The 15,100-nt window shown below is 48.1% G+C and overlaps 1 protein-coding gene across 1 annotated transcript in view; it reads right to left on the bottom strand.

Moving 5' to 3' along the window:
• TMCO4 (transmembrane and coiled-coil domains 4) overlaps positions 1-15,100 on the bottom strand; it is a 92,274-nt gene that overhangs the window by 5,562 nt on the left and 71,612 nt on the right. Inside the window, exons 12-13 of the mRNA XM_068241749.1 lie at positions 12,877-12,994; positions 9,851-9,968 (exon numbers count right to left, since the gene is read on the bottom strand). Of these exons, the coding sequence (XP_068097850.1) occupies positions 9,851-9,968; positions 12,877-12,994 (236 nt within the window). The remainder of the gene's footprint in view (positions 1-9,850; positions 9,969-12,876; positions 12,995-15,100) is intronic.

A 15,100-nucleotide genomic window follows, 5' to 3' on the forward strand; every position in this document is an offset into this window, starting at 1 on the left:
CTCGGAATACAATCGTTAGGCAGCCCACCAGGTTACACCTGTCGCAGGAATATCGCTGCTGGCAGAATCCGCCAGCATCATACTCCGGCTGCACTGTCATTATCTGCTGCAGTCGTGTCTGTTTGTATCTTGTCTTCATTTTGTGGTCTTGTTTTTTTATTGGTTAATTAGGCAATTTATATCCTCCCCCATCACAGTCTTTATCACGCAACATTGAAATTCGGGTGGAGAACAAAAACAATTTTTGTTAGTGGAGAGGGGTTACGACCTCTTATTCGCATTTCTAGAGGGGAGAGGATGATTATATTGTACTGACTTTTCCAAGAGTACAGAAAACAATTCTAAAGCTTTGCACACTCGCCAGATGACACTGGACAATAAGGACCTCCTATGAGAATCCAGCATGAGTAAGTCAGCCCTGAACCCTCGGCCAGCGTTTCACCATGACGGGTCACTACGGCTGAGAGCATTATTCCCCCCACTAACCTCACCTGCCACGTGAGTGACACCTGCACCGCTGTGCGCTCTGCATGGAACAGAACGGGTTGATTGCTTGCAAGCGAGCGTCACGTCTGCACAGCCTCTGCCTTGCAATGTTGCCGGAGGGATCGAGTCCCGATTCCTATTGGGCGGCATTGAGTAAGCATGTCTACAGGCCTCTAGGCTTTATACTCATGTACAAGGGTCGTCCCTAAACTGGACTCCATTTCTCAAGCGACAGTTCAGGACCAAGTGCTGTACAGATATGTTACAAGCTTAGAGGCTAGCGGTGTGTCAGTTGCTACAGAGCAGGGTAGAGGGACAGCATGACGGAGTGAGTTCTGATGGTGGGTTGGTAGAAGAACAAGGCGCTTGGGGGTTGGACACAGCTGACGATCTGGCTTGTCATATATTTAGCTGAAGTCGGGGGGGGGGGGGGGGGGGCTCCTGTACACACGCTAACCAGGCTATTAAAGAGAACCTGGGATGGGGACTTAAAAAGAAAATATACATAGCTGGGGCTTCCTCCAGCCCCCTGCAAACGTATCACTCCCTTGCCCTCCTCCTTCTGCAATTGGCCCCGGAAAGTCCTCCGGTCCAGGGCCAACTGCGCATCGTGGTCGTGCACTCCCGTCGCCGACGAGATGGGGAAGCGTGCGTTGCTGGACTGCGCCGACTGGACGACTTACTGAGGCCAACGAGGAGGAGGACGGCGTGGGAGCAAAAAGTCTGGAGGGGAATGGAGGAAGCCCAAGTTAAGCCCCCATCTCTGATACACTTTAAGGAAAACCTGTACTTGAAAAAAGTTCCCCCGGGGGGTACTCACCTCAGGATGGGGAAGCCTCTGGATCCTATCGAGGCTTCCACCATTGTCCTCTGTCCCACGGCGGTCTTGCTGCAGCCCACGGAACGCACAGGCGACAATTGTCAGGCTGTGCAATATTTACCTTTTCTGGCTCCAGCGGGGGCGATGTTGCGGCTCTTCCCACAGAGATAGGCGATCTCTGTCGGGTCCGCTCTACTGCGCCGTGGAACAGAGGACGGGGGAAGCCTCAATAGGATCCAGAGGCTTCCCCCACCCGAGGTGAGTACCCCCCAGGGGAGGTTTTTTTTATTACAGATTTTCTTTAACGACTGCCTTGGCTAAGATTAATCCAGTGTGTGTATGTAGCTTAGCTGACCCTCACAGGAGCTCACGATCATAATTTATAGACACTTTTAGGAAGAAGCCAAATTAGCCTACCAGTGTGTTTTGGGGAGTTGGAGAAAAACCAGGCAATTATATGGAGAACATGCAAACTCTATGCATAATTACAAAGTTATCTACAGCCATGGCCAAAAGTTTTGAGAATGGCACAAACTGGTTTAAACAAAGTTTGCTGCTTCAGTGTTTTTAAAACTTTTTGTCAGTTGTATTTGTGGTATATTGAAGAGTATTAATAAGCCTACCCCTGACCCTTGTTGCAGGATTCTGTGCGATTCTCAAAACGTTTGGCCAGGACTGTAAGCTGTAAAAAGATCTGTGTGTATCCTTTACAGTGGCTGGATAGTGTACTGGGTAAGGTCTCTGCCTTTGACATGGGAGACCATGCCCTGGCTACAGTTAGTACCTATTCAGTAAGGAGTTCAAGGCAAGACTCCCTAACACTGGAGGGTGGCCTCTTGAGCGCGTCCCAGTGGCTGCAGAGTCTAACAGGAGAAAAGCGCTATACAAATGTTTGGATTATTATTATTACTAAGATAATCCACATTTTAAACATTCTTAAAGTAAAGATCCCTTTCCAAACAGCTAAAATCTCTGCTCTCCATACACAGTTCATGGCCAATTTTCCTTCCTGCAGCTTCAGAGCTAAACAGCTGATTTACCAAAACCTCTGGAACCCAATACTGTATTTGGCATTGCCACCCATTCAACCGCACCCCAATAGTCTTATCTACTCTAGTCTCATCTCTTTATGTACAAAAAAGAGGTTTCAGATGCTTTGTTTTTCCTGGCACCACCAGGGTTCCTATAAAAGCATGGAGAACCATGGGAAGGCCCCCAGGGAACAGGAAGTGATGTCAAATCTACCCAGTGGGAGCACGAACGGCAGTACACACTGAAAACAGCTTGTAAAACTTTTTTGTCCAGAAGTTGGGCTGGAATCTGCTGATGACATTTTTTATTCGTACTAGAATTTTTTTGCTGTGATTGGCAGGAGCAGGGTTAAAAAAGAATAATGGAAGTCCTGTGCTCTGCTGAATGTAAAAAGCTTTATTCGCAGTGACAGGTAAAGAGTTTATCAACCTCTCTAAGTGCTGCAGCAGGGAAAGGCCTCCCTGTAATCGCGGTTGTCAGCGCTGGAATGTATTCTGTGCGTTCAGGCGTTATCCCCCAGACGGATGGGCAAAGAAACAAAGTTCAAAATCTGAGAGCGCAATCAGGTCTGAACCTTTCACTCCCTGTCATCCCCTTACCTGACGGGGGGGGGGGGGGGGGGGGGGAATGTCTGAGCTGCATGATGTTCTGTGTGTGTTACTTGGGTACTCTGTGCTGATACCCAACACCCCCTTTTCTGGCTAAGGCAGGTCAGCCCCGTAGAGGTAAGGCGGGCCAACATCAGATACATTCGCAGTTTGGCTGGCCTCTGTGGGTGGTTAATGTATATTTCACATCCTCCTTCTCAGAAACCGATGAGCGGCGGGAAAAGGGGGCAGCAGCATAAATTAGAATATGCTGCATTTGGTTTATAGATATTGATGGGTAGGAGAGTGCTTTTATGCAAACCAATCAGACTCTGGCATTGAATTTTTTCATTTTTTTATGAGCGCTATAAAAACTTGAAGTTGAATGACATAGACCAGTCAGAATCTAGAGACAAGAATCCTGCAACGGAGAACTTAAAGCAGGATTGTCAGCCACAAAATCAAATTCCATTTACTCACTGATCTGTGTTTATTATGTAGTCTATAACATGACCTTGCATTGCAAGCATTCAAATATAATCATAAATGTGTCTGCTGTAATTAATCTATCATCAGTCAGCGTGGCTCCTTTCTGGTACATTGCTGAGGAGAAGAAAGCTTGTTACAGTATCTACCCTGCCACATATCTGATCCTCACTGGATTAGCTGAGAGCAGTTCAGTGTGACATGAGGATGAGAAGGGAGAAGCTGCTGAAATAGATCTATGCTGGGCTCACATGTGTTTACAAAGCAAGCTATAACAGGACAGTTCCTAGAAGAGAGAAGAGTAAGGGAGGAAATTACATCAGGATTGGTTGCAGTCAAAGGGAGTAAAGATGGAAAATGCCTGACACAGTTTTCTCTTTATTTACTAAATAAATTTCACTGAAATCAAAACGTGGACAGTACAATACATTTGTTATGTAAGTAGATTAGTAGTATTTATCTACTTATATGTGTGTAATTTTTTTCCCTGGGATAGTATGGCTGTCCCTGCTGCTTTAAAGGGTACCTGTAAACTTAAAAAAATAAATAAATAAATAGTGATACTTTGTAGGCAGAATCCTCTGGATGGTAGAGAGGCTTTCCGGATCTTCATACATCCCCTCTGCACCAGCACCCCCCTCTAAACCCTCTTAAAGTCGAAGATTGCTTGTGTTCGATCTCCCCTCCATGTATGAGCGAGGACGCACTGCACTGGCACATTGTATGGCCTGCACTTGCGCAGTAGCACAGAACCACACAATCCTTTTTTTTCCACTGTAACTAGTGCTACTGCACAGGTGCAAACCCACTGGCAGCTGTGCAGTGCGGCGTGCTTGTACACAGCGGGGAAGAAGAGAGTCTCAGCCGGCAGCGAAGGGGCCTTGCCGTTCCTCTCTGTGCCCCCTCATTCCACTGCCGGCACCCAGTTCCAGCCTCCATCTTTAATGTCGAAGAGGCCTTTGGGTCTCCGTGGATGGCCATGAAAGTACTCAGGTCTCCAAGTACTTCGGAAGAAGAGCAGCTCTGTACTGCGCACATGGGAACGCAGACTCATGCATGCACAGTACAGAGCAGGGCACGGTGGTGGAACGAGGAGGCACAGAGAGGAACAGGAAGGCTCGAAGGCAGGGGTCCCCAACCTTTTTGGACCCGAGGACCGCTTTGATGCAAGACATTTTTTCCAAGGCCCGGCAGACCGGGCGAACGGCCGCACATGGGTGGAAGAGCCCGTCTTGCACGACCAAGCCAGATTACCGAGGTTGATTGCAGCCGAACGGTGAGGGACGCAGTGGTGCTCATGGGGCTGGAGGAAGCCGCAGGTAAGTATAATATTTTTCTGATTCCTGCTCTCCGGTTTCCTTTGCTTCTGATTGGGCCTTTTGGTGAAGGGGCGGGACTGGAGGCTTTGAAAATGCAGGGCCATAGTCGCGCCGTGCACACACACTACATGTCGCTGCAGCTTATGACGGGGGTGGTAATGGAGAGGGTGGTCCAAGCGCTGCTGATGGAGTGATGGAGGGGGCGGGCCAAGCACAGTTGAAGGAGTGATGAAGGGAGCGGGCCAAGTGTAGCTGATAGAAGAGGTGGGACGGAAGGCTTCCGGGAAGCGCGATCGCCATGAACGCTAAACAGAAATGTTAGTTACAGCCTTGGCTGCTAGGATTTACAGCCGCGGCTGCACTGCAGTGAGGGATCAGATTTCAGCAGCTCACTGAACTGCCCTCAGCCAATCAGTGAGGAGCAGGAATGTAGGAGGTGTGGTGACAAGCTCCCTTCTTGTCAGCAATGTACCAAATAGAGCCAGGCTGACTGAAATAAGATTGATTACAGCAGAAACATTTCCAGTTAGTTTGGAGTGCTTGCAATGCAGGGTAAGGTCGCAGGCTGCATAATAAACAGAGAAGTGGGTAAATGGAATTTGTTTTCGTGGCGGAAAATCCCTCTTTAATAGGACCACTGTCGTGAAAATCTTAAAATGTGTATAAACACATACAAATAAGAAGTACGTTTCTTCCAGAGTAAAATGAGCCATAAATTGCTTCTCTCCTGTGTTGCTGTCACTTACAGCAAGTAGTAGAAATCTGACATTACCGACAGGTTTTGGACTAGCCCATCTCTCCATAGGGGATTCTCAGCATGGCCTTTATTATTTATAAAAGACACTCCCTGAAAAAGATTTATACAAATATGCTGGCCAGTCTCCCTGCTCACCATACACTTTTTGGGCAGTTGGACAAAGCAACTCAAATTCACTAAGTGCATTTGAAAATAAAGAAATACCTGAAAATCCCCTATGAGGAGATGGGCTAGTCCAAAACCAGTCGGTTCTGTCAGATTTCTACTACTTACTCTAAGTGACTGCAACATAGGAGAACAGTACTGTATGGCTCATTTTACTCTGGGGGAAATGCACGTCTTATCCGTTTACATATATTTTACATTTTAAGCTTTTCACGACAGTGGTCCTTTAAGAAAGAAACTGAAGCTGAACTTAAAACAGCTAGACTGCATCTTCAAAACTTTGAAAAAGTCCTTCGTCAGCTAATGTCAGGGTGGGGGCGGCGGTAGCTGAGCCGCTTGATCTGGGTGTACTTGCAGATCATAGGCACCAGCCCAGCATGAAATGCCAATCTGCGGTTTAATCCGGTGAAGCTCTCTGCCGTACGGCGGCCTCAGCTCCCGCGAGAGGGAGTATAATGATTGGAACCCTCAGAAGAGAGGTGTTTAATGATCCACTCAGCCATACTTATCATTAATATCATCTAATGACTCCCATCGCTGCAGCAGCCGTGACTCACTGATATATAGTCCGAAAATCGCATTTTAATACCTTTATATATTCGTTAATCCTTGTTGCCACTGCTGAACGTACTGCGATGCACAGAAGCCTGCCTGCTGCGCGCCGCGAAGCCGACAATTAATAGGATGAGTCAGTGCACAGAAAACCCTACTGCAGTCCGATATCATAGTGCAGGACTAGTGGATACGGCAGACAGTGTTTTACATGAACAGTCAGTCCCCCACTTACAAACGACTCCAGTTACAACGTTTCAGAGATAGAAACAAAGTTATCTTCATGTTCAAAATATACAATACTGTTTTTATGACATATATTTGCTGTTACATGTAGTATAAGTAGTTTAAAACACTTTCGCAAAAACCACTATCGCAAAAAACATAACATTTATAATGCATGTAAATAAAGTCAAATAAGAAGTACATTTCTTACAGAGTAAAATGAGCCATAAATTACTTTTCTACTCTGTTGCTGTCACTTACAGTAGGTAATAGAAATCTGTCAGAACCGACAGGTTTTGGAGTAGCCCATCTCCTCATGGGGGTTTCTCAGGGTTTTCTTTATTTTCAAAAGCTCTTAGCAAATGGCAGTTGTTCTGTCCAACTCCTTAAAAAGTGTGCAGCGAGCAGGGAGGCTGGGCAGCATCTTTGTGTAAATCCTTTTCAGGGAGTGTCTCTATAAAGAATAAAGGCTATGCTGAGAATCCCCCATCTAGAGATGGACTAGCCCAAAACCGGTCAGTAATGTCAGATTTCTACTGCCTACTGTAAGTGACAGCAATGTGGAAGAGGAGTAATTTTACTCTGGAAGAAACATACTTCTTATTTGTATGTGTTGTATTTTACATTTTACCATTTTCGCGATAGTGGTTCTTTAAAAAGCACAAATAACCAAAATAACATAGTTTAAACTGTATATCCAAATCCAGAGTTTTTTCAAAAGTAAATACCACATTTTTTCAGACCACAAGATGCACCCTTTCTCCCCCAAAGAGTGGGAAGAAAAAGTCACCACGTCTCACATGCGCCCCGTGTGGTTTATGCCGGAAGTCACGTGGGACCTGAATGCGGAAGTACAGCGGACACTAGAGGGCGGCGTGACAGGTAAAGTATTTTAATGCACAGGCACCAGGGGGGAGGGGGGGGGGGGGCATATAACCTTTGGGGGGTCAGTGGCCGGGAGATCCGTGTCACTGGCAGCTCGTGAGATCGCATGTCGTTACCACCATGTACCCGGATGACCATGTCGGCCTGAGACTACCCAGCATGTCCGATCGATACAATTCTGGCCTGAAATCGATGGAATCGTTGATCAGACATGCTTTTTGCATTACCGATTTTAATGATTCGATAATAGTTACCGAATCGGAATGGTCACCCTGCCACCGGATTGCTAGATGTATGATCACCTTAGGAGTATACGAGACAGAGGATCAGCAGGACGGCCAGGCAAATGGTATGGTATAAAATTAAGCAAATAAGTCCACCTCCACATACCTCCCACTTCAGGTTCCCTTTAAGTGATTCTGATCATTTATCCCCCCCCCCCCCCCCTCAGATATTGATTGCTGGAGAATTAAAGCCTGAGAAAAGGCCACTTTGCTGACAGACAGACTGACGCACGGAGAGACGATCGTATCAGATTAACCCTCATCTTATTAAGTCGCAGAAGTGCGGGCGCCGCGGCAGACGGGGATTTACACGTAATTAGGTTTGATTGTAATGAGAGAAGCAGGTGCCTCTTTTCCTGGAAGAGTTGTGAAATCCTAGCGGGAGATCGGTGTGGCGAGCGGGGGGGGGCAACCATCGAACCACTGCGCTTGTAACTTCATGCTGCTCCCGATAAGAGCGCACGGATTAAAGAGGACCACCCACTGACACAGATGTTCTGGGCAATCGCTTAAAGGTACTCAGAGCTGAAATAAATATGTAAATAAGTTTTATACATACCTGGGGCTTCCTCCAGCCCCATCCGCTCGGATCGCTCCCACGCCGCCGCCGTCCTCCTCTGCCCGCAGCTTCGGGAACCGAGTCCCGTCACTGGAAGGGGGTTTTGTGGGGAAAAGGGGGTTTTGTGGGGAAACGGAATGAAAGCAGCAGAGCGGAAACAGAGTGAAAACTGATCCGATCGACCAGTGATCAAATGCGTTTTCACGGATCTGTTTGCCACTCCCATGCAAGTGTGAACCGGGCCTTAAAGGAGTTATCAGGGAAATGATACAAAATGAGCTTTACTCACCTGGGGCTTTCTCCAGCCCCTTGCAGCCCACTCTCACGCCGACCGCTGTGCTCTGCGCCGCCATCCCGGTCTACGTGCACGACCTCGGGGTCAGCCTCTGCACCGTGCACGGAGACCGGGACGGTGGCGCAGAGCACAGCGGTCGGCGTGAGAGTGGGCTGCAAGGGGCTGTAGAAAGCCCCAGGTGAGTAAAGCTCATTTTGTATCATTTCCCTGACAACGCCTTTAAAGTGAACCAGAGATAAAAAAAAAAAAAAAAAAAACTAATGAGATAAACAATTGGATCTGTCCTACTCCTAAAAATAACTTTTTCTTTTTAAGATATCTCAAGGTTTTATTTTATATATAAACATTTACAAAGCAGATTTAATGTTTTATAGTCTGTGCTCAATTTCAATCTCAAGAGTCCCAGAGTGAAAATACATGAACTATTGACCTTTTTATCTTTTCCTATGTGTGAAGTGCCTATTGACTTCACCGTCAATGCACACACCCCTTCTATAGCCCCACCCTCTTACGCAGAGATATGTATGAAATGCCTGCTCTGTCAATGCACACACCCTTTTTATAGCCACACCCTCTAACGCACAGATATGTATGGAGTGCCTAATGACTGCTCTGTCAATGCACACACCCTTTTTATAGCTACACCTTCTAACGCACAGATATGTATGGAGTGCCTAATGACTGCTCTGTCAATGCACACACCCCTTTTATAGCCACACCCTTTAACGCACATGTGTCTGGAGTGCCTAACAACTGCTCTGTTACAGCACACACCCCTTCTATAGCCACACCTTCTTAGGCACAGATACATATGGAGTGCCTAATGACTGCTCTGTCAATGCACACACCCCTTTTATAGCCACACCCTCTAACGCACATATGTCTGGAGTGCCTAACAACTGCTCTGTTACAGCACACACCCCTTGTATAGCCACACCTTCTTAGGCACAGATACATATGGAGTGCCTATTGACTGCTCTGTCACTGCACACACCCCTTTTATAGCCACACCCTCTAACACACAGATATGTATGGAGTGCCTAATGACTGCTCTGTCACTGCACACACCCCTTCTATAGCCACACCTTCTTAGGCAGATACATATGGAGTGCCTAATGACTTCTCTGTCACTGCACACACCCCTACTATAGCCACTCTCTCTAACGCACAGATATGTATAGAGTGCCTAATGCCCACACTGTCACTGCAGACACCCCATCTAACACAGTGGCACTGTAGACACACCCTTTAACACAGAGATATGTATGAAATACCTAAACAATCACACTGCCATGGCAAATACTCCGACACCACCTGTAATATACACAAATACACAAGAAGCACCTTATGATCACCACTCTCCATTGGGATAAAGTCCAGCATGCCATTGTCACTTACCACAGACGACAGATCGACATTGACCATTCTCCGGTCATCCAGACCAACTGGTTGCAGTCCGGCCACGTTCAACTTTACGGAAGAGCTTCTGTACACGAAACTCAGCAGCCAATCCCCTCTGCAAAGACAGAATGAGACGTGTCAGTACGGCCCTGACCTATGACGGTTGTGTGACTCGCAAAAACCTGTGATGTCAGTATGGGGTACACAGGAGGGGAATGTCAGTATGGGGTACACAGCAGGGAGATGCCAGTATGGGGTACACAGCAGGGAGATGCCAGTAAAGGGTACACGGCAGGGAGATGCCAGTAAAGGGTACACAGCAAGGTGATGTCAGTATGGTGGCACAGCAGGGGGATGTCAGTATGGGGTACACAGCAGGGGATGTCAGTATGGGGTACACAGCAGGGGGATGTCAGTATGGGGTACACAGCAGGGGGATGTCAGTATGAGGTACACAGCAGGGGGATGTCAGTATGGGGTACACAGTAGGGAGATGTCAGTATGAGGTACACAGCAGGGTGATGTCAGTGTGGCGTACACAGCAGGGAGATGTCAGTATGGAGTACACAGTAGGGTGATGTCAGTATGGGGTACACGGGAGGGTGATGCCAGTATGGGGTACACGGGAGGGTGATGCCAGTATGGGGTACACAGCTGGGGATGTCAGTATGGAGTACACAGTAGGGTGATGTCAGTATGGTGTACACAGTAATGTGATGTCAGTATGGGGTACACAGTAATGTGATGTCAGTATGGGGTACACAGCAGGGTAATGTCAGTATGGGTTACACAGTAATGTGATGTCAGTATGGGGTGCACAGGAGGGCGACATGAGGATGGGGTACACAGTACAGTGCAGACATTAGGGGTAAGTACATCAGTATAAATCTGTAATCTCTCCCTTTCCAGAATTTATTTTAATGAATTGAGCTGAGGAATGCTTTAGCGTGACATAATTCCTCCCACACAATCTCCAGCTCTCCCATCTATTCCTGGCCATCTGTAATCAGTATAATTATTTACTGCATTATTCATCCTCCGTCACAACCGCAAACAGGAAGGCCTGATGGGCGTCAAGAGAAAGGGGGACACAAAAGAGAAACAGAACGAGAATATGAACGAGACAGAGAGAGGTAGAGAACAGGGGGGTGGAGGGAAGGGAAAGAGAAAAAAATAAGAGAAAGGGGGACACAAAAGGGACAGAGAAACACACAGAGAGAACGAGAATATGAACGAGTGAGAAAGAGAGAGAACAGGGGGACGTGGAGGGAAGGGAAAGAAAAAATACCATAAAGGGGGAGAGTGATGAATGATATGAAAGAGTGTGGAGAAAGTGAGGGTAATGGGGGGAGATGGAGAGTGAATGGGAAAGGGTGGCTTATGTTTATGGGGGGGCACAGTGAGAATGAAAGATGGTGAGGAGAGACAAAAGTTGGAGGTAGAAGGGATTTAAGCAAGTGATGAGAAAGCAGAGGAAGGGGAAGTGGGGGATCCTCCTCCTGTCACATCTGACCAGGTGTTTGTGATGTCACATACACCGATTGGTGGAGATTGTACTATGCCATCACAGCACCTGTCTCCCTGCATAGCTCTGCCCGTTTCCCTGTGCAGCTCCGCCAGTTTCCCTGTGCGGTCTCAGCCAGTTTCCCTGTGCGGCTCCGCCAGTTTCCCTGTGCGGTCTCAGCCAGTTTCCCTGTGCGGTCTCAGCCAGTTTCCCTGTGCGGCTCCGCCAGTTTCCCTGTGCGGCTCCGCCAGTTTCCCTGTGCAGCGCCGCCTGTTTTCCTGTGTAGCGCCGCCTGTTTTCCTGTGTAGCACCACCTGTTTTCCTGTGCAAGTCTGTATGTTTCCCTGTGCGGCTCCGCCCGTTTCCCTGTGCGGCTCCGCCCGTTTCCCTGTGCGGCTCCGCCCGTTTCCCTGTGCGGCTCTGCCCGTTTCCCTGTGTAGCGCCGCCTGTTTTCCTGTGTAGCGCCACCTGTTTTCCTGTGCAAGTCTGTATGTTTCCCTGTGCGGCTCCGCCCGTTTCCCCGTGCGGCTCCGCCAGTTTCCCTATGCGGCTCCGCCAGTTTCCCTGTGCGGCTCTGCCAGTTTCCCTGTGTAGCGCCGCCTGTTTTCCTGTGTAGCGCCGCCTGTTTTCCTGTGTAGCGCCACCTGTTTTCCTGTGCAAGTCTGTATGTTTCCCTGTGCGGCTCCGCCCGTTTCCCTGTGCGGCTCCACCAGTTTCCCTGTGTAGCGCCGCCTGTTTTCCTGTGTAGCGCCACCTGTTTTCCTGTGCAAGTCTGTATGTTTCCCTGTGCGGCTCCGCCCGTTTCCCTGTGCGGCTCTGCCCGTTTCCCTGTGCGGCTCCACCCGTTTCCCTGTGTAGCGCCGCCCGTTTTCCTGTGTAGCGCCACCTGTTTTCCTGTGCAAGTCTGTATGTTTCCCTGTGCGGCTCCGCCAGTTTCCCTGTGCAGCACTGCCTGCTTCCCCTGGCAGCTCCGGCTATATGGACAGGGAGGGGGAAGGGAATACTGTACTTGTTGGAACATTAGAAGAGTATAGGAACACTGGTGTGAGTGTTACCGGTAACCGCTAATAATATCTACCTTTGCTGGTACTGTGTTTGTCACCGTCACCTGCCCTTATTGGTAACATTGTCTCTGTATGACTGACATGCCTCAGCCCTGAATGCTGTCACAATTTCCTGTCATCTTTGGTTTCTTAATATTTCTCAGAGCTCTCCACCTCTTAAATGTTGCCTACCCACTGATTAATCATTACGTTTCATTATCTTTTTTATATTGTGACCTCGGAGCAATGCCGGAATGAAGAACTGCCCATGTTGCCTTTAGAAATGGAATTGGCTTCTTTCTACTTCTTTCGGTCTTTATTTCAGCCCCTTTTGGAGATGATGGATGTAGAAACAGATACGGGTCCTGAAGAGCCACAGCTCCCGGTAATGACAGGTGAAGGACTCGCCCGGGATGCTGGTCTCCTTCTCCAGCCTTATGTTTATCTTGCCAGGTCAATGCAATGCAATTACACACCTACAATATCCATTCACGATTCGCCCGGCTACAACTCGGGTTAACGGCTTCCATCGCTTCGCATCACCTTCAACAGGGGCTCCGAGCAGCACCACATCCTGAATAATCCCCTCTGAACCTGGAAACAGATACACCTTTATGAGTATGTAGACCTATATTTCTACCTATCTTTTTTCCAGTTTTTCAGGCTATACTAAACTCTTTCCCCAAGCATTAAGGTTAGTAACAAGCACAGACAGACCTGGGCCCTCGTCAACTCTCTTACAAGACCTCTATGCCCGTCAGCAGTGTGGGTGGATTGTTGGGGGATTAAGGATGCCTTTCAGGGAGAAGGAATGAGGAATGGGGTGAGGAATGAAGTAGTAAAGGTCTTTGGATATCCCTGGGACAGTGGGGTGTCTGCTTAATAGGGAAAGAGGCTTGTGGTGCAATCAAATTGCCTGACCCCTGTTAACAATGCTGGGGTCTTATAGGAGCCCCCTTCCTATCTGTTGTATGTAAAACGTACTCAATCTACAAAGTAGGTTATACAATTTTGTTTTCCTCTAAGCTGATAGAAGTCTTTGGTTTTCTTTTTTGGAATGGGTGTGTGTGTGTGTGTGTACACTGTGTGTGTGTGTGTGTGTACGTGTGTGTGTACGTGTGTGTGTGTGTGTACGTGTGTGTGTGTACGTGTGTGTGTGTGTGTACGTGTGTGTGTGTGTGTGTGTGTGTGTGTACACGTGTGTGTGTGTGTGTAAGTGTGTGTGTATGTGTGTATGTGTGTGTGTGTGTGTGTGTGTATGTGTGTGTGTGTGTATGTGTGTGTGTGTGTGTGTGTGTGTATGTGTGTATGTGTGTATGTGTGTGTGTGTATATGTGTGTGTGTGTGTGTGTGTGTGTGTGTACGCATTGGGATTAAATTAACGGAGTGTCATAGCTCAAAGAATATGAATGCTGCATGCAGGTGTCTCTTCAAGAAAGCTGAGTAACCAAGCAGCTCGGGATGACCCAAGCCCCTGGGAATGTATAGTGGGATAAAATAGACCAAAAAGCCCTCCTACTAATAAGCAAAGCTTGGTGTAATTTGCCTTCTTAAAACAGAAGGTAACTTGCAATAATTCAGCTGTAAGTGAACATTTGTGTTTACCCACAATGCTCCACTACTGAATATGCAAATGATCTCTTTATGCCCCATGTAAGCCAGGCTTAAATCCAGAACCGCTGGTGTATAGCAAGCCTATAGCTTTAAATTTTACACAGCCACATCAAACCCACATGTAGACCGCCTGTTTCGGACTTTTGGTCCTCATCAGTGCATGGCAGGGATTGATATGGCTTGGACCAGTACAACAGAGTAACCAAGCAGCTCAGGGTGCCCAAACCACTAGGAATGTATAGGGGGATAAAATAGACCGAAAAGCCCTCCTACTAATAAGCAAAGCTTGGTGAAATTTGCCTTCTTAACCACCTTAGCGGTATGGACGAGCTCAGCTCGTCCATTACCGCCAGAGGGTGCCGCTCAGGCCCTGCTGGGCCGATTTACATGAAATAAAGAGCAGCACACGCAGCCGGCACTTTGCCAGCCGCGTGTGCTGCCCGATCGCCGCCGCTCCGCGGCGATCCGCCGCGAGCAGCGGCGAAAGAGGGTCCCCCCAGCCGCCTGAGCCCTGCGCAGCCGGAACAAATAGTTCCGGCCAGCGCTAAGGGCTGGATCGGAGGCGGCAGACGTCAGGACGTCGGCTGACGTCCATGACGTCACTCCGCTCGTCGCTATGGCGACGATCTAAGCAAAACAAGGAAGGCCGCTCATTGCGGCCTTCCTTGTTTATTCTGGGCGCCGGAGGCGATCAGAAGAACGCCTCCGGAGCGCCATCTAGTGGGCTTTCATGCAGCCAACTTTCAGTTGGCTGCATGAAATATTTTTTTTTTTATTTAAAAAAAACCCTCATGCAGCTGCCCTGGCGATCTTAATAGAACGCCAGGGTGGTTAAAACAGAAGGAAACTTGCAATAATTCAGCAAATAATTCAAGAAAGCTGATAACACTTCAAGCAATACGGGAGTTCTTACTAAGAGGAAGAGAACAAGCTAGATGGAAGGACAATTTTAAAAATATGGCGGTAGACAAAAATGGGGTGAGGAAGCAGAACCACAAAGACTGTACAGAAGAAATACAATTTTACAACACCGGTGTGGTTATGCGAGTCAATTTTACCAGGGCCGGCCCTAGACTTTTTGCCGCC

The sequence above is a fragment of the Hyperolius riggenbachi genome, chromosome 6 (genome assembly GCF_040937935.1).
Source record: "Hyperolius riggenbachi isolate aHypRig1 chromosome 6, aHypRig1.pri, whole genome shotgun sequence".
NCBI classification, from domain to species: Eukaryota; Metazoa; Chordata; class Amphibia; order Anura; family Hyperoliidae; genus Hyperolius; species Hyperolius riggenbachi.